The sequence below is a fragment of the Chinchilla lanigera genome, unplaced genomic scaffold, assembly GCF_000276665.1.
Source record: "Chinchilla lanigera isolate Chin_1 unplaced genomic scaffold, ChiLan1.0 scaffold00119, whole genome shotgun sequence".
Classification (NCBI taxonomy): Eukaryota; Metazoa; Chordata; class Mammalia; order Rodentia; family Chinchillidae; genus Chinchilla; species Chinchilla lanigera.
In genome coordinates, this window is record NW_004955520.1 from 1899508 (window position 1) to 1920110 (window position 20603).

Here is a 20603-nt window from a genome sequence, read left to right on the forward strand (position 1 = left end):
TATATACACACACATATATCTGAGACAGGGTCTTGTTATGCAGTTCTGGCTGGTGATGAGCTCACTTTTGTAGCCCAGGCTGGTCTCTAACTCTTAAGAATCCTCCTGCCTCAGCCTCCTGAGTGATGGGATTACAGGCATGTGCCACCACACCCAGCCTCACAAATATTTTTAATGGATGTATTTTGCTCTTATATTCTCATTTTTCTATCTCTTTGCAGTCTGATGAAATTCAGTTGCATCCTAGACATTTATAGATTAAAGGAAGTGAGGATTACATTGTCATTCTCTAAAGGACATTATGCTTCCTGAGTCATTCCACGACCATTAATTACTGGATTCTTTTGATCATATCAAGTTTAGTATTGTTCATTTTCAGAAAGAGTGAAATTTGGTTTCAAGAAAGCAAAGAAAGCAACTGTGACACTGGACTTGGCATGTGGGTCAGTTTGCTGATCCTTGCACTGAAGTACGAATTAATTCTCATGTTCACGATGAGGTTTGGCTGGGCTGTACACATACACACATTTGCACAAACTGCAACTCAAAACCCACTTAATTACCACAAAGTGCCAACACTGCAATTAAATCTGAATACTGAGATTTTGGTTTAGAAAAATAACTCATACATTAACATCTTCCGTCGTGTCTGAGTCTCTTCCAGGTTGCCTGCCCCTGGAGCCCCTCAGTCATCCTTCATTTTCCAGGGTTTACCCATCCTATTCTCCGCCTACCGTTTCACATAAGGTTGGCAGTGTTGTTCATTAAAGTTGACTCCACAAGGCCCCTGGTCAATGTTGTTAAAAGGAAAAAAGAGATTCTTGCCCAAATTGTGGAGAAAGCTGTCAAGTCACTTAATTGAAAGCTAAAATTGTAGTAAGTTTTCAAGGAAGAAATTAAAAGGCTGTGCGTGGATTTCTCTTGGCGGTGTCACCAGCCATCCTCCATTGCGCGGTTGGTCCGTCTTCCAGTGAGCTTCTCGGGTGAAGTGACAGTGGGCCCTTGTCCCTAATCCCCTCGCCCAGGATCCTTCGCGCACCACGACCCCCAAATGTAGCAGAGGTCTTCCATTTTTCGGTTGAAGACAGGTAAAATATAAGTCTGGAGCCAAATGTATCCGAAAGTCTCCCTGAGGGTTTACTTCCGGGGTCACTCCCCAAATCACTTCCAGGGTCATTTCCGGAAGTCACTTCCTAGGTCGAGACGCCCACAGCCATATTGCTAGCGCAAAAGAATTAGGGGCAGGGTGCAGGCGTGCCGGGGCGCCGAGGCAGGTATTGCGCATGCTCTCAGGAAACGCTCCCTACTTCCGCTTCCGGTGCGCCTCAGAGCTCGTCTCCGGAACCGGAAGAGCGTAGGTTCTCCCAGGAGCTCGCCTTGGCTGGGTGTGTGCGACAGATGTTGTCCTGAGAGCCTGAGGGGCGGGGAGCGTGTGCTGGGACACACCCGTATTTCCTTATGCTGTCCTGATGCTCTGGAGCCTTGGGTTCTGTGGACACAAGGTGGGATTTAGAGGCTTCGGTTACCGTGGCAACCGCGTGCACGCCCGTGTGCGTCTTTGGGGGATCCTGGAAGGGAGCGTTTGAGTTAAGGCTCCTCAGAGAACAACGTGGGTTGGATTCAAACCCGCATGTCATGCAGACTTGTTCCCTTAGCCCACCCTTCGATTTTAAAAGGCTTCCTCTGGCTGCTGTGTAGAGAAGCAGAGTCTGAGGGTAGCAGTGAGAGAGCCTATGCGGAAATCGGGGCACAGTGTGGTGTCCCGAGCTGGGGTAATGCCGTCGGGGTGCCGAGGGACCGAAAGCTGGAGACGCGCCCGGAGGTAGTAGGAGAAGCTCTCTTGTTCACTCCGACGTGGGGAGCGAGCGCGGGGCCCCAGATCACTGCGGCTTGATTCCCCGCCGAGCGCGGCGTCTGTCTGCGGCTTCATCGGTCAGCCTTAAGCCCCTGTTTTTCTTCTCAGTCTTCACACGGCAAAAGATAAGGTGTCTGCCTCGGATTGCTGTGGGGATTAAGTGAAGTAATTTATAGGCCAGGTATATAGTAAGGATCCAATAAATAATAACTAATATGCCTACTGTACTCGTTATATTGTTTTGTTATGAATTTCGCTGTAGATGTGATTTTTTTTTTTTTTTCAGTCAAAGGGTATCATGTCTTTATGTGGACTGGAATACAACAATGGTTCATTTTTCTTATGGGTCATTTTAGATGTTACTGAAATTTCATTTTGTACTTGGAAGGAGTTGCCAGATACAATGAATTTTGTTGACCAAATGATACTTTTTGGATAAACCGATGGCAGTTTTTCCTCCTAACTCAGAAGCCTGTGGGTAACTCATACTGTGTTTTCGTTTTGGAATAGATATGAGTGATTTCAGTGAAGAACTGACAAGGCCTGGGTCAGACGATGACCAAGTGGAAACACCTATGGTCTCTGGTACCGGAATGCACTTTCCGTGGCTTCGGAAGCATCTAGATTCCGTCGGTAAGTAAATGATACAGAGCCCTGTTAGCTTTAATGCAAGGAGGTGGTGAGATTCAGCACAGATGCAAAGGGGGTAGCCAAGCTGGTCCCGTTTTCAAGGTAGGAATACTATGCGTGTTTTTTTTTGTTTCTGGCTGTAACCTAAAAGGAAATAATAAATAGATTCTTTTTGCTTTTAAAATCCCTTGTCTTTCAATTAATGTACAGTGTATATTATGGTGGTTGCATTTTCTAAGCAGTGCTTGCTAATCACTTACCATCTCTGACTTGACTGAATGGATTGGCTCACAGATGAATGTATGACACTTCCCCTTGAGAAGTGCATACCTAAGAGGTATTCAGGAAATTTCTGTTGAAATAATTCCTAATAGAATGATGATGTAATAGGTTTCAAGAAGAGTATTTTCTTCCACTTTTATGAAACAAACACAAGTTTCTCTGTGGGCTAAATTCCCTATAGGAATACATAAAATAAGCAGTTCTTTATATTTGTGCTGGGTAGTACAGGCCTGGGAATACATTGGATCCAGCACTTTCTCACTGCCCTGAAATGTCTGTCTTAGCTCTGCCTTCTTTCCTCTTGCAGAGATTTCTTGGCTCCTGGAATTTAATTCCCACTATTAAGAATTTCACTCTTGAGTCTGTGTGTGTATGTAGTACTAGGAATAGAAACCAGGGCCTTGACACTGAGCTACATCCATAGCTCTGTTTTTATTTTGTATGTGTGTATGTATTATTTATTTATTTTGAGGCGGGGTCTCGATATAGAGTGCAGGCTGACTGTGAACTCACTTTGTAGCCCAGGCTGGCCTCAATCTTGGTGCAATCCTCCTGTGTCAGACTCCTGAGAGCTGTGATTATAGGCGTGTAGCACCACACTCTTGTAAAAACTTTAAAGTATTATCTCATTTGATGACCTGAGTAAATTAATCCTCAATAGTGCTAGGCATTTTAAGTATGAGGAAACTGAGATTTATTTATTTATTTATTTATTGATTGATTGATTGATTGTCTTTTTGAGACAGGGTCTCACTATGTGGTTCAGGCTGGCCTTGAGCTCACTTTGTAGGCCAGGCCGGCTTACTAGCAATGATCCTTCTGCCTCAGCCTCCAGAGTGCTGGGATTACAGGCTTGTACCACCACGCCCGGCTTTTTTGAAAGTGAAATTTAAACAAGAAGTCGTATTAGAAATCAAATCCACTCTTTTTGTTTGTTTTGTTTTGTTTTGTTTTGTTTTTTGAGACAGGGGCTTGCTGTGTAGTTCAGGCTGTCCTTGAACTCACTGTGTAGCCTAGGCTGACCTCAAACTCAAAGTGATCCTCCTGCCTCAACCTCTGGAGTGCTGGGATTACAGGTTGGTGCCAACAGATGTCTAGCCACATCCACTCTTTTAAATAGTAGTATCAGTCAAATCCCGGACTGTCTGATCTCAAGGCTATATTTGCAGCCTTTGAGGTAGAGAAGTACCTCTTAGCTCTATGTCTTGGCCCAAGAACAGTCTTCTTTTAGGTGAATGAAAGATATTTTAAGGAAGTAGTGTTTTATCATTTTGTGTGGCTGGTTGCCTGAAATTGTTGCTGATCTGAGCAGCTTGAGGGTAGAGCTTGTTAAATGAAGCTTCTGATTCGGAGGGCTGCGTGGGCTGTATCCTGCGTTTCTAGCTGGTTCTAATGCTACTAGTTTCAGGATGACGCTGAGTAGCAGGTGTTTATCTGTACATAAAACAGTCTTAGACGCACCTACAGCAGTCGTCTTTGGCTTTTTTTTACTTAAGCCCTACTTTGTCCTTTTTCAACTTGTGTACTGCCTTACGCAATTTTAAGGTGCCATTTAAAATTTTTAAAATAGTTTTGAGAGATCATTTCTAGTACATAATACATTTTAAATGAAATTATATTATTTTAAAATCGATTTGATAGAACCTAAATAGCATAGAGATGTAATACCTTCTATTTTCCATCTGAAAAAGGTTTTAATATGAATTTGCCTTATTTTTAATGCTTTTGAGTATTAAAATTTCTAATTAGTAGTTGTACATAGTTGCTTAATTTTTGTTAAAATTGGAGTATTAAAGAAAGTAAATTAATGATTTTAAATTTAATTTAAAATAAATTTGTAGCCGGGTGTGGTGGCGCATGCCTGTAATCCCAGCACCCAGGAGGCTGAGGCAGAAGGATCACTGAATTTGAGGCCAGCCTGGGTTACGTAGTGAGCTCAAGCCAGCCTGAACTGCATAGCGAGACCCTGTCTCAAAAAGACAAAAAAAAAAAAATTTGTTACTTTTTCCTAATTGCCTCAGATAATTGTATGATTATTCTTGTAGAATGAGAAAACATTTTGCATCAATTCTGTTTTAATCTCTGAGAAATTTTGTTGGTTTTTTGAGATAGGGTCTTGTTATGTAGTTTAGGTTGCCTTTGAGCTCATTGTGTATCCCAGGCTGGCCTTGAACTCACGGTGATCCTCCTGCCTCAGCTTCCTGAGTGCTGGAGTTACAGGCATGTACTACTGTATCCAGCTGAGAAATTTTAATCATGTAGGGAAGTAGCAGAAATGGAGTTTAAACAAACAGTGTATCAGGTCTTTTGCTCCTGAATTGTTCATGTAAAAATTGTATGATCTATTACATTATCAGATCATTTTATAGTTTTGATAAACTAAAATTAAAGATCATCTGACTTGCAAAAAGAGATATTAGAGTCATTCATTTTTAACACAATATTTTCACTTTTAGGTGTGGTATAATGATTTTAACTGCAAAGACTTGGCTATAGGCACAGCACTCACTCTAGGAGGTGAGTTTTAGGAAAGTATGTGTAAGGAAGCTTAAAATCGGCGAGCTCATTGTTTTGAAAGTGTCTGGCCTGGTCTGTGTGACTTGCAGGGGTCAGGTATGAGGCTCAGGCGGCCATGGGAGGAGAGGAGGATGCAGCGGTGTGCTTAGATGCCTGCTGGACGGTGCTGAAACTGAGCCCCAAACTCCCTCATGCAGGGGTTGCCAGCTGTCTAGAGAACAACGCTAATGTCTACACCTGTCTTAACTTCCTTTGAACTTGTATTATTGAGTTGCTGGAACTTGGTCCTAAAAGTTGAAAGCCCTTTTGAAGTTTTCAGAACACTGGTAGGAAATAGAGACCGTGGGCTGGGATGGACTGGTGAGGGTTACGTGTTCTAAGTACCAGGGCCTGTGCTTTTGGGGGGTTCTTTGAGAAATCTCCAGATTTTTTAGTGCAAAGATGGAAAGATTGAATCAGGTCTGAATGATGTGGTGGCTCTGGTAGCTCAACAGTGCCAGCTTGGTTTTTATTCTCTGAGAAACCAGCCAGTGTAGCAGGGCCTGTGTCCAGTGAAGCTGCCCTGATGTGGGGGCTGGGCGGGGGCAGATGGCACCACTGTTTTGCTCGCTAAGGCTTGCGCTTGTCTAGGTTTCCTGAATGGTTGAATCTTCCATCTTTTTAGCGACTGGAGGGAAGAAGAAGAAGGACTTTGCTCAGACCACCGGTGCTTGTTTAAGTCTTACCCAGGAGGCACTGCTGAAGCATCAGTGGCCGCGGGCCGCGGGGTTCATGCACAGCTACCTGCAGACCCTGGAGGACTCGGACAGCAGCAAGAGGCAGGCAGCGCCCGAGGTGAGTGGCCTGCGGGACTGGGGACAGGTGCAGACTGGCGTGGGGCTCCCGCTCCCCGCTCGGCTTTCGGAGGCTCTCCCCGACCCACTGAAAGCTGCAAGAGTCATCTCGCGGGCAGGGTTCTCATCAGGAGGTTTTTCACCTGCTTCTTTTTACCTCTTATCATTGTAACGGGGACTCCAGAGTCCGAGCCCTGTATTCTCAGCCCCCATCGTTAGTTTCTTCCGGTCATTCTTCTGGCTTCCTCCCCTCTCCACAGGGTGTTTTCCGTCATCACACAAAGATGCTGTAAATTCAGTGTTAGAATCATCTTCTGATCCCTGCTCCTGGGCTTTGTGCCTGTTTTCTACTCTCAGCAAAACTCTGAAAGAATTGTTCTCTTCTTTTGCCCAGAGTGATCTGTTTTATTGTTTTATCAAGACATAATTAGCAAGCGCATCATGCAGTTCACCCACTGAAAGCGTACAGTTTAATTTTCTCAATGTTTTCACTGAGTTGTACAACCCACAGCACCATCTAAATTTAGGGTACTTTGGTCCCCCCCCAAAAGAAACCCTGTGCTCACTTGCAGTTTTTCTTCATCCCTCCCTGCAGTCCTGGCAGCTGCTAACGTGCCACTTCCTGTGTTGGATGTTTTCTGGAGTGGATTATAGAGTATAGGGACCTTGTGAATGGCTTCTTTGCCTTAGTGTTTTGAGGCTTACCCATGTTGTAGTGGGTATTAGTATTTCATTCTTTTTTATTGCCAAGTAATATTCCTCTATATGTATATAGTGCATTCCATTTTATGAATGCATTCATCTGTTGTTAGACATTTGGATTGTTCCTGTGTTCTGTTTTATGAATGATGCTCTGTGAGCACTCACAGACAGGTTTTTGGATGGATGTTCATTTTCATTTCTTGGCGATGTACACTCAAGAGCAGATTGTGGGTCATAGGTAGCACTGTGTTACTTCCTCCTGCCTCAGCCTCCCAAGTGCTGGGATTACAGATGTGCGCCCCCCTGCCCAAAAGTTTTATATTTATTATGTATATTCACTGCCTGCCTTTTTTAGATTGCTAATTTAATGGTACTGTTATACTTACCTAGCATTTTTGTATTATTTTATATTTTGCTTATTTTATTTTTTTGAGACAGGGTCTAAAAGACCCTGTTCAGTCTGGCCTTGAGCTTATTATGTAGCCCAGGCTGGCCTCAAACTCATGGTGATCCTCCTGCCTCAGCCTCCCAAGTACTGTGATTACAGATATGCATCACCACCCCCCCTTTACCTAATAGTTTTTAATTCAAACGATTGAGGAGGTTTTATTACATAGTATGTGATACTAGTTTTACTGGATAGACTATTGTAAAATATTGTAGTAGTAGTTTCTAGGAGAAAGAATTATAGGTTGTTTTTCAGTGTTCTAATCTGAAAAAAATATTAAAATCCTTACATTTTGGTAGTAATTTCTGCTTTGACAGATTATATGGAAGCTTGGAAGCGAAATTCTATTTTACCACCCCAAAAGCAATGTGGAGACTTTCAATACCTTTGCGGACCAGATGAAAAACATTGGCGTCTTGAATTACTTGAAGGTGAGTGTGGGTGGAGGCTCTGTGACTTTGCACGTGTGAGGCCCCCCACGTTGCTTCGGTCTGTGACAAGGTGGGTCATAATGGAAAAGGGCCGAGACATCTGCATAACCTTCACTCGCTTTTATTCCGGCCTAGTATACCTCCGTCTGTTACATGGGGTTTCTCCGTTTATTTATCTGGCATAGGCTCGTTTTCCTCTGGCGTTTGTGACTCGTGCTGCTGAGCGCAGGTGTGCTGTCTGAGCCCCTGTTCTGGTTCTCTGTGTTTCCCCAGCGGGGGTATTGCTAGGCCGTTACACACACACACACACACACACACACCCACTGCCCATAGGCCGTTACACACACACACACACACACCCACACCCCTGCCCATGAGTGTGCATTCTGCGCTCTCAGGAATCGCCAGGCTGTATTCTAGTGGACACACAGGGCAGCTTCCTTGTTTCAAGAGCAGTTTTCTGTGTAGAGTTGGGGTGAGACCTTACTAGTGGGAGGGAGATTGCTCGGATGTGCCCTGAGGTGCAAGGTGCTCTCTGGTGCGCTTGACCTCTGCTAGTGTGGGAATGCATAGGGGGTTAAGAGGGCAGCTGTGGCTCCCAGGAAGGAAGGGCTTCCTGAACAAGGAGAGGAAGGAGTGCCTCCCACACGATGTGTGCTCCTCCTCTGTCTCCTTTTCTGTTGAGAAAGAAGCTGCATAGCCTTTTGATGAGGGAGATGGGGTGGAGTTTTAATGAACTTGCTGGTTAGGCCCGCTTTGGTTCAGAGAATTGTCTCAGAAGTGAAGAAACTGGACGGGAACCTCGTTTCTTGCTCCAGAACCTGAGGCGCCGGTTAGGCTAAGCAGTGAAACATGTTTTATTGGGAATAATTTTGAGAGCACTGCTGTTTTCCAGGAAGGGTGCCACATGTGGTTCTTGCAGTAAGTGGCGTGCACGTGGAGCCCCTGGTAGGGACGCAGGGCGAAGGCCCGACCCCGAGACCCTGCCAGGAGCTGGGTTTTGTCCTGCAAGCTGTGGCACCGCGGAAGGATTTTACCCAGATGGCTAACCAAGCACAAGGCTCTGGTTGCCCCGTGGAAGGCGGATCTCGGGGCAGGGATTGGGGAGCGGTTGAGGAATGAGGCAGCAGTTGGAGGTGACAGGCGACATCGTGTCCGACTCGTGCGCCGTTAGTCACTTCTCTGACTCTGTGCTTGACGCCCTCCTGTCCTGCTGTGCTCACTCTGAATAATTTTATTGCTTCTCTTCTTTCTGGGGTACACTTTCCACCTCAGTTCAGACCATTCTTCAGCAGCTCTTACTAAGATGTTTCTTCTGAGTTTGTTCACCATATATAAAGTAATTATTGATTGTCCACTGTTGGCCGAACTGGGCATTAGGTACGATGCAGAAATTATCTGAATTAATCCCCAGCAGCACCCTTCTGAAGGCTAACGCTTGTCTCATGTAGCAGGCGAGACTCACACAAGGTGATGAACCTCAGCTTTATCTGCTTTTATGTGGAAAATCTTCTTTCTCTTTCTTTGCTGTCTTCTGTTGGTGAGTTTGCATTATTTAGCGCTCACTTACGTAGTGTTTCATGGTCCTTCTTTGCTAGACTGAAATGTTGCCAGGGGCAGCATCACATCTTTTGTGTCCTACCAAGGACCTAGCCAGCCTAGGCCCTGTATTTCCTGAGCTTTAGCCCACGGTTATCTAACGACCTGGATGACTGGGCTTTTCCTTGTTACCGGTGCAGATCTCCTTGCAGCATGCGCTGTACCTTATTCATCATGGGATGCTGGAGGATGCGAGCAGAAATCTCAGCCAGGCGGAGACGTGGAGATACGGGGAGAAGTCGTCTTCCCAGGAGATACTGATCAACCTTGTTCAGGCCTATAAAGGGCTTCTGGAATATTATAGTTGGTCTAAGAAGAAGATGGAATTGTCACAGCTTGGTGAGTGAATCTGAGTGAACTATGTTCTTAAGAGACTGAAAGACAGAAACCATCTTAAGGTATTACCCAGTTGTCTCCCTGCTGAACTCATCCAGACGGCGTAGAGAACAGGCATTGTACTGGCTTTAAATTCTTGGTCATCCTTTATATTTCTTTTGAGACAAGGTCTCACTATGTAGTTCAAGCTGGTCTTGAACTCACTGTGCAGCCCCGGCTGGCTTCAAACTCACGGTGATCCTTCTGCCTCAGCCTCCTGAGTGCTGGGATTACAGGCATGCACCTCCTTGCCTGGCATCCTTTATAATTCTGGTACATCAAAACCTTTCAGTCGTAAATTAGGTGGTTCATTTATTACATTGATGACCATGTTAGATGCATTGCTTTTTTTTCACTTGATTTTGTCAAAGGTAAACACAGCTGCACATTTGTCACAGCAGTGGAAACAGATTTTATTCAGTAACTGCAATGGAAGGAGCTGAGCTCTCTTGTGATTGGTGCAGAGATGACTGCTTTAAAGGGGAAGAAGGCGCAGCAGGCCTTGAGCAAGGTCAGGAAGTGCGAAGGTGTAAACGCAGAAGGGGAGGCGGTCATCTGAGCCCACCGGCCTTTCCTGGGTGGTTGGGGGCACTGGGCAGTGTCTCAGTCACGTTCTCATTGCTGTGACAGTAGTGGACACGTGTAGACATAAGCAGGGATCTACTTCGGCTCACAGTGTGGAGAGGTTTCAGTCCATAGTCGGCCGGCTCCAAAGCAGGACAGCATGGCAGAGGGGCACTGAAGAGGAGAAACGGGGAAGGAGTGAGATCCAGGGAGGAGGGGAAGAGAGTCTAGGCCACAGCCCAGCCAGTGATCCGGTCACCACCTGGAGCCCCACCTCTAGGCACGCGCAGCTTTGGAGGGCGTCTAAATGGGAACCTCTCCAGCACTGACTCACCCGCAGCAGCTGGGTGGCATGGCCTGGTCTGTCCTGGGCGTTTGCTTGCTGGAGCAGGCAGCTCTGGGCAGTTCCGTGTTTCAGGTTGCCAGGGAAGGGGCTGTCGCCAGGCTGGGTGTGGCCGCGTGTTCTCAGAGGGTCTTCCTGTTTCTGAGTCTCAGGCAGGTGTAGGTGCGGCGTCCTCCGGTCAGGGCATAGCTGCCGGTGTCCAAGAAAGGTTGCAGTTTCTTAGTGGCTGTTATGGCATGTGATCAACATTTCCTAGCATGTGTACAGAATGGCTTCTTTTGGTTATAATCCTGTTTCGCAGAATATACGTGTGTAAAGAATAGGCAAGGTATAATAGTGCCATTTCTGTGCTCGTTTTCCTGATTTACTGAGACACCAGACTGACTGCTCAGTCCTTCGTGGAGTCCCCTCCGCTCCCGCTTTGGTGCTGATGCCATCCTCCCCCGCCCACTCTGACCTTCTCTGGCTGTGACCGTCTGTGCTTCCTTTCTTCCGTCTTTCTTGGAAGCCCCTCCAGGACTAGCCCGTTTCCGTACCCTTCACTGAAATCCTAGTGCTGGCGTTTGCCACCACCTCCTAGGTGAGCTCGGTCCTGACGTGCGGTGGCTTTTCCTTGGCCGCTGGGCCGCGGTCGCACTTCCCTCCCCTCTCCTCATCTGTGGTCTCTCCCTTTCCTCTGCCTTACGCGGGGCTTGGTATTTCTTTTTTAGTAAAGGCTTACTGATACTAACTTACTGGGTTTGAAAGCCAGTGTTTGCTTTTCTTCTTACACATGGTTAGGCAGAACTCAAGCAAATACTTGGGCGACTGCTGTTGGACATGGCGCTGTGACTGCCACGCCTGCGGGCAGAGGCCTCAGTGCCCAGTGCAGTGTGCGCTCATTCTGCGCAGCGAGAGGTGGACGGGTGATGGGTGGAGCTTGCTGGAAAGTCTTTTCCTGCGGGTGTCTGTTTAATGAGACAGGAAGTCAGGGCTGGTCTTCCTGTGAGCCGGGCTGCACTCTGCTTTGCCGCTGTGGCTGTCTCGTGGGGGGTGAGGCGCTTGGTGACTGGGAGCCCCTTTTCCTGCAAACCTGACTTACACCTAGGCATCTACTTTTTCTTCCTTAACATTTTTCCCATGTCATTTCTTAGCTACTTTCCCTACGCTTCATTTCCAAGTCTATATTGGCAGGTACTCCTTCGATCTCCTGGGAAAAGATTGCCAGTGCTCCTTAGGGTTGAGGTTTCTGCTACAGTGGGGCTGAGTTCCTTTCCTTTTAAACCTTTAAGCTTGTGAAGTAAAATGTATAGAAGTAGTATGTGGAACAAATACGAGATACAGTGGACACACTTAAAAGGACCACCCCAGAACTACCACCCAGGTTAAGGGACACAGCATTTATACCCAAATGTTAAGATGGCCGGTGCTTTTGAAATTGGCATTGTTTTCCTAGTTTTTAATGGATGGACCTTGTACCCTGCAACTGTGGTGAACTCCCTTATTCTAGCAGGGTTTTTGTTTTGTTTTGTTTTGTTTGTTTTGGTTTTTCTCCGGTACTGGGAATCGAACTCACAACCTTGCGCTTGCCAGGCAGACGCTGTGCCGCTGAGCTAAATCCCCAGCCCCTCTAGTAGGTTTTTAAGTGAGTTCTTAGGGTTTTCTATTTACAGGGTCACATCATCTGCACAGAGGTAATTTGCTTCATCCTTTCAACGTAGATATCTCTCCTGTTGTTTGCTTACTTCACTGCTCTGGCCGAAACCTCTGGTATAATGACTAGAAGTAGCGAGGGAGAGCCTTTTTGTCTTGGTCCTGATCTGTGGGGGAAAGCGTGCAGTCTTTCATCATCAAGTTAAATGGTAGCTGCGGGATTTTCATGGATGCCCTACATCAGCTTGAGGGAGCTTCTGTTCCCGGATTGTCAAGTGTTTTCATCATGAAGGTTTATTGAGTTTTGTTGACTGCTTTTTCTGCTCCGTTGGATAATCATGCAGTTTTTGTTGTTTATCTTGTTGGTTTGGGTTAGATCGATAGATCTTTGTCGTGTTACTTGCGTGAATCGGGTTTTCAGCTATTAAGCCAGCCTTGCTTTCCTGGCATAGATCCCACGTGGGCAGGGTGTGTAATTCTTTTTCTTATGTGGCTGGACTCATTTTTGCTAGTGTCTTGTTGAGGAGTTTTGTATCTATATTCCCTAGGAGAGACTGATCTGTAGTTTTTTGTGTTTTACTTGTCTGCTTTGGTGTCCAGGTAGCACTGATCTCATAGAATAAGTTGAGTTATTCCTTTCTGTTCTTACTTTGGGAAGAGTGTGTAAAAAATTAGTATTTGCCTTTACATGTTTGTAGGCATTCACCAGTGAGCCATCAGGTCCTGAGCATTTTGTGTGGGTCTTCTGATTGTGTGGGTGTTCTGATTGAACATTGAATGATTTTTAAAAATTGTTTATCTTTGGGCAGATAAGGATGATTATGCTTATAGCACAGAAGCCCAAAATATATTCAGCCACAGCTGGAAGACATCTGTAAATTTTAGTGCACTGATTAAAACTCCTGGAGTCTGGGACCCTTTTGTGAAGAGTTATGTAGAGGTAAGTTGGTGTCTGTCATATAATTTAGTTTCATTTAGGCCTGGGCTTATGGAAAATCTGCATGCTCAGTTTTGTTGAGCAGAAGCAAACCTGTAGAGAAAATTGTAAAAATGGAATGAAACAAAAACCAAAAAGAGACAGGGGTATGATTTGTCTCTTTTTTTATTTGAATAATTTCTGTTTCTTAATATACTTACTGTCAGTGTTACTCTTGTTTATGTTCACCATTGGATAACCTGTCTTGGTCGCATACTTATAAAATATAAAATAAAATAAACAGGGGCCGGAGATTTAGCTCAGCAGCACAGTGCCTGCCTGGCAAGCACGAGGTCATGAGTTCGATTCCTGGTATTGGGGCAAACAAACAAACAAACAAATAAATAAATAAATAAACAGCAGTATAATTTTAAGTGTCAATTCTGTATTCTTGAGGCGCTTAAAAGGAAAAAAGATTTTTTGTGATTTCTGGGACCTAAAAAGGATGTGAACAGAAGTCTGAAACTATGTTACAAAATGTGGGATGCAGAGGAATGGCTTTGAAAGGTGAAGATGTCCCTTCATTCCAGAACCACTGCAGAGGGACACAGGGCCTTGGCCCTGCCCATTGGAAATAAATTTTGAAAATACTTAGCTTTCTGGACACTTGCAAGTACTAAAGTAATAACAGTGAGGTCAGCTATAACCTCCAAAGCCACCTCGTAGTTCCCCTGGGACTGCTTGTTTCACAGTGGGCACACCATGTCACGGGTCCCTTTTGTGGCTGCGGTTAGGTAGGGTGCTGAGGTCACTTGCTTGGGTGTTTTAGTCCTTGGTTTCCTTGCCTAGAGGACTTTATTCCTGTGGAACAGTTTGTAGGTCAAAGTCACTACATTTTCCGGTAACAGCACTGCAAGGCTGCAGTGAGACCCCCTGTAGCCCGGGCAAGTGATCTTGTTCCATAGCTGCTGTAACAGATGGTCTGTGGAAGCAGAAATCAGCATTAACTGTTGCTCCCGGTACAGCACTGTTTGTCAGTTCTGTGATTTTTTTTTTTGTACTCAGCAATAAAGTTGTGGTTTTTCATAGCTGTCTTACAGAATTCAGTTACAATATTGTGGCTTATTTTATACAGATGCTGGAATTCTATGGTGACCAAGACGGAGCCCGAAAGGTACTCACGAATTATGCATATGATGAAAAGTTCCCATCAAATCCAAATGCCCACATCTACTTGTACAGCTTTCTGAAGAGAGCGAAGGCACCAAGAGCAGAGCTGCTAAGTGTGCTTAAGGTATGGAGCACCCCGCCGTGCTTGCGCAGGGCTGGGGCTGTGCCCGGGTCGCTGCTTTCAGACGCGTGTGAGTGGTGCCCTCGGCTGCGGCAGCTGCAGGCCGGCGGGAGGCCAGAGCATCAGCATTCCACGGCCTCTTTGCCTGGCTCTGGTCGGCACGTTCTGCCCTGTAGCCTGTGAAAACCAGCTGTACTGCAGTTTAATTTGCGTAGAGCGGGCACACTCAGTCTCTCGCGCGTGTGTTTGGACGCATTTTAACAAACACAACCACGGCCCAGATAATAAGATGCACAGTGCTGTCGCCTCCCCACATTTCCCTGAGCAACGCATCTACCTACGCGTCCCTGCCCCAGGTAGTCCCTGCTCTATTTTTGTTACTGTAGGTTAATTGTACCTTTTCTGGAATTTCATATAAATGTAGTTGCAGTTTTTCGTTTTTAAACCTGGCTGCTGTGGCTCAGCACAGTGGTTTTGAGTTTTATCCATGGCGTTGTGTGTTCGAAACTTACTATAGTGGAGTAGTCGTCTGTGTTTGTACTTCTTGGTCAGCATTTTGGCTCATTTTCACTTTTTGACTGTTACCAGTAACACTGCTAAGAAAATTCACGAGTGCCTTTGGAGGGCACACGTATTTTCATTTCTCTTGGGGCCCTGCCTTGGAGTTGCTTGGTGAGGAAAGTTCATGTTTAACTTCTGGGGACTTCCCAGCCGCTCACTGGAGTGGCTGTGCTCGTCTCCGTCCTTCCGCCTCCCCAGCAGTGGTGCTGTCGGTCGTTTTGGACTGCAGCCGTTCCGGTGGCTGCGCAGGGCTGTTGCACCGTGGCTCCCAGTTAAATTTCCTGATGGCTCGGGTCCTTTAAGTCTGTCGCTGTCCCTGTGTCGTCTTCTGTCAAATGTCTCTTCACAAACCTCGTGTCTTTTTTTAGGGAGTTACTGTTTATCTTCTTCCTGGTTTGGGAGATTATATAATCCAGACACAATGCTTTTGTTAGGTAGATGGACTGTGAGTCTCTTCTCTCCAGCTGTTGCTTAGCTTTCTGACTTCTGTCTTGTCTTTTTGGTGCTGAGGATCGAACCCAGGGTCTCAGGCATGTGGAGCGTGCACTCAGCTGCTGAGCTATAATTTCAGCCCTTTCTGTTTGCTAAACTATCAGTGTCTTTCAAAGAGCAGAAATTTCTAATTGGTTGAGGTTCAAATTATCCATTTTTCTTGTTATTAGTAATTTTTAATCTAATAAATACTTGCCCTACCACAAGATAGTAAAGAGTCTTTTTTTTTTTTTCCTAGAAGTGTTACATAGATTTATAAGGTCTGTAATAGATTTTTAACATATATATTTATATTTTTTTATTATTCATCTATATATTTTTTTGCATAATGTGAGGTGTAAGGGTCAAGATTAATTTTTTTTCCCTCTAGTTTATTGAAAAGACTGTCCTTCCCTCTTGGAACCCTTTTTGGAATCATCTGGCCATATATGGACTGTGCTGGGGAGTGAACCCAGGGCTTTCACACTGAGCTACATGTCCGACCATTTATTTTTATTTTTTGAAACAGGATCTTGCCATGTTGCCCAGGTTGGGCACAGATTTATGATCATCCTGCCTTGGCCTCCTAGCTGGGGTTGACAGGTGTGTGCCACCACACCTGGCTAAGTCCTTCCTGTTCTTGAAAAGAAAACCTTCAAGTTTTCCCCTGTTGTGTAAAAGGACTGTTGGAATATTTATTCCTGTGCCCTATTGTACTGTGTTCCTGAGCACAGTCTCTAAAGTTACTGTTTCCACTTTTTGAGTTTTTGTTTCATGTAAATATTCTGTGATCTCTTGCGATCAATAAATATTTTTGCTGTGTGGTTGTTTTAAGACCCAGCTTCTGAAAATAAATTATTTTAAAATTTTAAGTGTAGGGCTGGGGATATAGCTCAGTGGCACAAGTGCTTGCCTGGCAAGAGCAAGGTCCTGAGTTCGATTCCTGGTACAAAAAAATAAAAATTTAAGTGTGGGTAGATGTGTGTAACACAAATGAAGAGTCTCCATCTGTTTCCTCCAGTAGCCCTGACTATCGTGTTGGGAGGAGTCTAAGGACATTTTAGCCATAAGAATTTTATTTGCAAGTAAGCTGAAATTTGAGAAATGCCTTTACAGTGTGTAAATTACAAGATTAATCTTTCTTCCAGATTTTGTATCAGATTGTGCCATCTCATAAACTGATGTTAGAGTTCCATGTGTTACTTAGAAAATCAGGTAAACCACTTTTGTTTCATTCCCCTTCGTGTGGGTAGCGGTAGTCCAGGGACCAGCAGGTGACGGCCGCCCCCTTGCCAGTTTCTGGAAACGGTGTGGGACTGGCGCCCGTGGTTGGGTTTGTCTGTGGCTGCTGCTGCACTGGAACACGGCACCGTGCCTGTAACAGGGACCGAGTGGCCGGCAGAGCTGAAGATACCTGCAGTCTGGGCCTCACTGAAAGCGTTTGCCCAGCCCTGCTAAAGCGCACTAGGTAATAGTTAGCAAAAGACAGATGGTTTCTGCGTCTGTCATTCGCCGCGTTTAATCCCTCCTGGACTTCAGCTTAGTAAAGAAAAGGACACAGTTAAAAGTACGTCAGCTCACTGGGCCCCGTCGGTACAAGGACTGTGTAAGTGCCTCTCTTAAAAGAAGTGAGTCCTTGGTACCGGAGAAAAACCAAAAAAAAAAAAAAAAAAAAGAAGTGAGTTATCCCAGAACTGCCCAAATAGGGCAAATACTTTAAATATTGTTCTCAGTCAGACGTAGATGGAGGTCAGATTCGCCATCCTGACCTCAGTTAGTGTGGAGTGTGCACTGAGCTCTTCAGCTCCGTCACAGGATGGTCAACATAATGGACTGTCCTGAACTCTTAGCTGAAGCCAGAGCTTGCACCTTAGTACTGTTTTATTAGCCGTCTACAGTGACTAAGCCGGCTGAGTAACTTAGCCGTCACTTCTTCAATACCTTATATAAACCTAAACTGTTACAACTGTTGCAGAGAAAGAAGAGCACCAAAAACTGGGGTTGGAGGTGTTGTTTGGACTTCTGGATTTTGCTGGATGTAGGAAGAATGTAACTGCTTGGAAATACTTGGCAAACTATCTGAGACAGATTTTAGTGAAGTAAGTAGGAGACACTGCTTTCATTACTAAATCATAACTTCCCCATGTTTTAGAGGGTAGCAGTTTTTTAAAATGATTTTTTGCTTATGTCTTTGGATTTCCTGAGCTGTATCTTCAGCTGTTTTCTTCCGAGTACATCACAAGCTAGAAAACAGTCTTAAGCTTATCATAAAAAATTCAATCAAGATAGTTTGTGCTATCAAAGTAAATGTTACACTTTATAATGAGCCTGTTGTAACCTAGGCGTCTAAAACTACACAGCCAGGCCTGGTGGTGCACGTCTGTAATCCCAACACCAGGGAGGCTGAAGCAGGAGGATCTCCATGATTTTGAGGCAGTCCTGGGTTACACAGTGAATTCAAGGCCAGTCTGCAGTACACAGTGAGACTTTCTCTCAAAAAAAAAAAAAAAAAAAAAAATAGAACAGTACCTATGATCATAATATCATTAGAGCTACATTTTGAGAAGAAAAGGAACTGCTCTTATTTTCATCTTGTATGAGAAGAAGCACAATCACAAGATTATGCTTTACTTCATTTTATGTCCATTGTCAATGGAAACCATCTTCAGAGTTTAGCTTGGAAACATCTCTGTCATCTTTCCAAGAATTCCAGGCCAATTCATATTCTGACAGGACAGATCTGCCCCTATCACTGAGCTTCCTTTTTTTTTTTTTTTTTTTTCCCCAGTACTGGGAATTGAACTCACGACTTGTGCTTGCCAGGCAGGTGCTGTGCTGCTGAGCTAAATCTCCAGCCCCTTTTTTGGTATTTTTCTTTTCCAGGAATCATCTTGGATGGGTCCAGGAAGAGTGGAAGACCAGGAAGAGCTGGTGGCCAACCTTCCACTTCAGTTACTTTTGGGCAAAAAGTGATTGGAAGGAAGATAGAGACTTGGCTTATGAGAAAGCATTTGTAGCTGGAATGCTGTTAGGAAAAGGTATGTTTTTGTGCTCATTTTATGTTGTGTAGCTTTGGCAGATAACAAAATTTCAAAATCTGACCATTTGTTCACCCCAGCGCTTACTTAATGCCTGCTCAGTGCCTGGTGCTTGAGAATAGAGTTTGTCCTAGTAATTTTCTCATCACTGGGACGAGATACCCAATACCCACAGGTTGTAGGAGCAGGGCTGATGTTGGCTCATGTTTCAGTTCATGGTCAGCTGCTGTAAGGAAGAAACAGCAAAGTGGAAGGGCCTGCGCGGGGCGGAGCTGCTCACGTCATGGCGGCTGGGAGCAGAAAGGGGGGGGCTGGGGCAGGACGAGGTGCCCTTTTGATACTGCAGGTCATGCCCTAGTTCCCCGCCTCTTCTGACCAGGCCCCACTCCTAACAGCAAGTCAGCTGTAGTGCCCCATGAGTCATTCACTCTCCAAAAGCACCACCTTATGAGCACCTGCTGCCTTTGGGGTCATTCTGCATCTAAACCACAGCATTTCATCTCACTGCTCAAAAGACTTACGTGCGTGCAAAATGCATTTAGTCCATCTCTTCAGAGTTGCTGGAGTCCTAATAGTTTCAGCATTGCTGAAAAGACCAATTCCAAAGTCTCTTCTGAGACTCAAGGCACACTCTTAGCTGGGAGCGCTTGTAAGAATCGGATGGTGTTGATGAACAATGGCACAGGGTAAACATTCCCATTCCGAAAAGGAGGCATGGGGATAGAAAGGAGTGAGACCCGAACAAGACTGAAAACCAGCAGGGCAAACATTAAATCCTACAGTTCCATGTCCCGGACGCAGAGCAGGTTGTCGCCATGAGGTAAGAACTCCAAGGGCCCTCCTGCTCTTAAAGTGTTGGCAGTTGCAGCCCTCATGGCCTCTGTCTTGGGCTAACTTTGGTCACTGCCTAGAGCTCTCTTCTGCAGATGATCCGCATCCCTGGTTCTCCAGCTTCCTGGGGTCTGCGCAGTGCTTTCATTTATAGCTTCACACACTGGCCTCTCCAGGGCACAATGACTACCTGGCAGGGCTTTTCCTGAAATCTAAATGGAAGCTTTCCTGAGCCCAGAACTCTTACATTCTGTGTCCCTATAAAAGCACCATGTGGAGGAGGCCAGGGTCTGCTACTAGCTTAAGTAGTATTTGTGCCCCCTTGGAGAATGGTTGCAGAGGCCTCTGAGTACCTAGATAGCTGAACCTTGCAAAGGGAGTTCTGGGGATCCTAGGGAGCCCTTCACAAGCAGGATGCTTTGAATCTGTCTTGTCAGGTGATAGCTTTACAGTTTTACACTCTTGAACCTCTGATGGGTAGGGTGTTGGGAATTTCTGAGATCCCCTGAAGGTATCTTTCCTGTTGTCCTGATGGAAAGTGCTTGGCTTCTTTTTAATATTTATCTTTTCAGAAACTAACCTGTCCTGGGCCAAAACTTTACAGTCTCCAACTTCACAGATATTTCCTGTCTGGCAGAAGTTTTCAAATTATTGAAATCTGGTATTGGTGCTACTCCTGCTGGTAGATAAGGCTAAGAGCTGCCAGCAGTATCCCTGTCACAGCTTCAGCTCAACAGTGGGCTACCTTGACATTTCTTCTGCCAGAACTAGTCTGCTGCCCTTAATCTCACTCTCCAGCGAAGTCTCAGGACGTGCACAATATGTAGACAGATTTTTTGCCAGAGCATAACATGTGATTTTGAGTCCAAATGCTAGTGGAGACCTTGTTCCTAACTGAAATGTCCTGAACCTGGCTTTTATTGTTTGCATTTCTTTCAGCATTCTGGTCCTCTGCACTCTGACCAGAATCTCCCATCATGCTTTCCTTACCGCATTCTGTGGACTCTTGTGTTTACTGATATATTCCTATAAGGAAGGAACATTTTTTCTCCTTATAGTAAAAAAATAAAACAAAACAAATCACCTCCTATTGACCTATCTTATAAGTCTTCTTAAAGGGGAGATTGATATTTTTAAAATGGAATATTTTGTTAAATAAAACTTAACTGGTGAATCTGAGCAACTACTTTGAAGATAACAAAATGTAATATAATAACCATTGTTAATTTCCTATCTCCTTGCTTTGAAATTGTATATTTTTTTAATGGTTTTTTGTTGTTTTGT

General features: G+C 45.0%; 1 protein-coding gene across 5 annotated transcripts in view; it reads left to right on the plus strand.

Annotated features, from left to right (window-relative positions):
- The first annotated feature begins 1294 nt into the window (after positions 1-1294).
- Positions 1295-20603, plus strand: part of Taf1a (TATA box binding protein (TBP)-associated factor, RNA polymerase I, A, 48kDa) — a 20549-nt gene continuing 1240 nt past the window's right edge. The window contains exons 1-10 of one of the 5 annotated variants that reach the window (XM_013507029.1): positions 1295-1385; positions 2366-2488; positions 5949-6118; positions 7585-7698; positions 9438-9636; positions 13021-13151; positions 14263-14421; positions 16599-16665; positions 17426-17549; positions 18334-18488. In XM_013507029.1, coding sequence (XP_013362483.1) covers positions 2368-2488; positions 5949-6118; positions 7585-7698; positions 9438-9636; positions 13021-13151; positions 14263-14421; positions 16599-16665; positions 17426-17549; positions 18334-18488 — 1240 coding nt within the window. In that variant the 5' untranslated portion in view covers positions 1295-1385; positions 2366-2367. The other 4 variants (XM_005409257.2, XM_013507028.1, XM_005409258.2 and 1 more) reach the window with 4 other exon arrangements.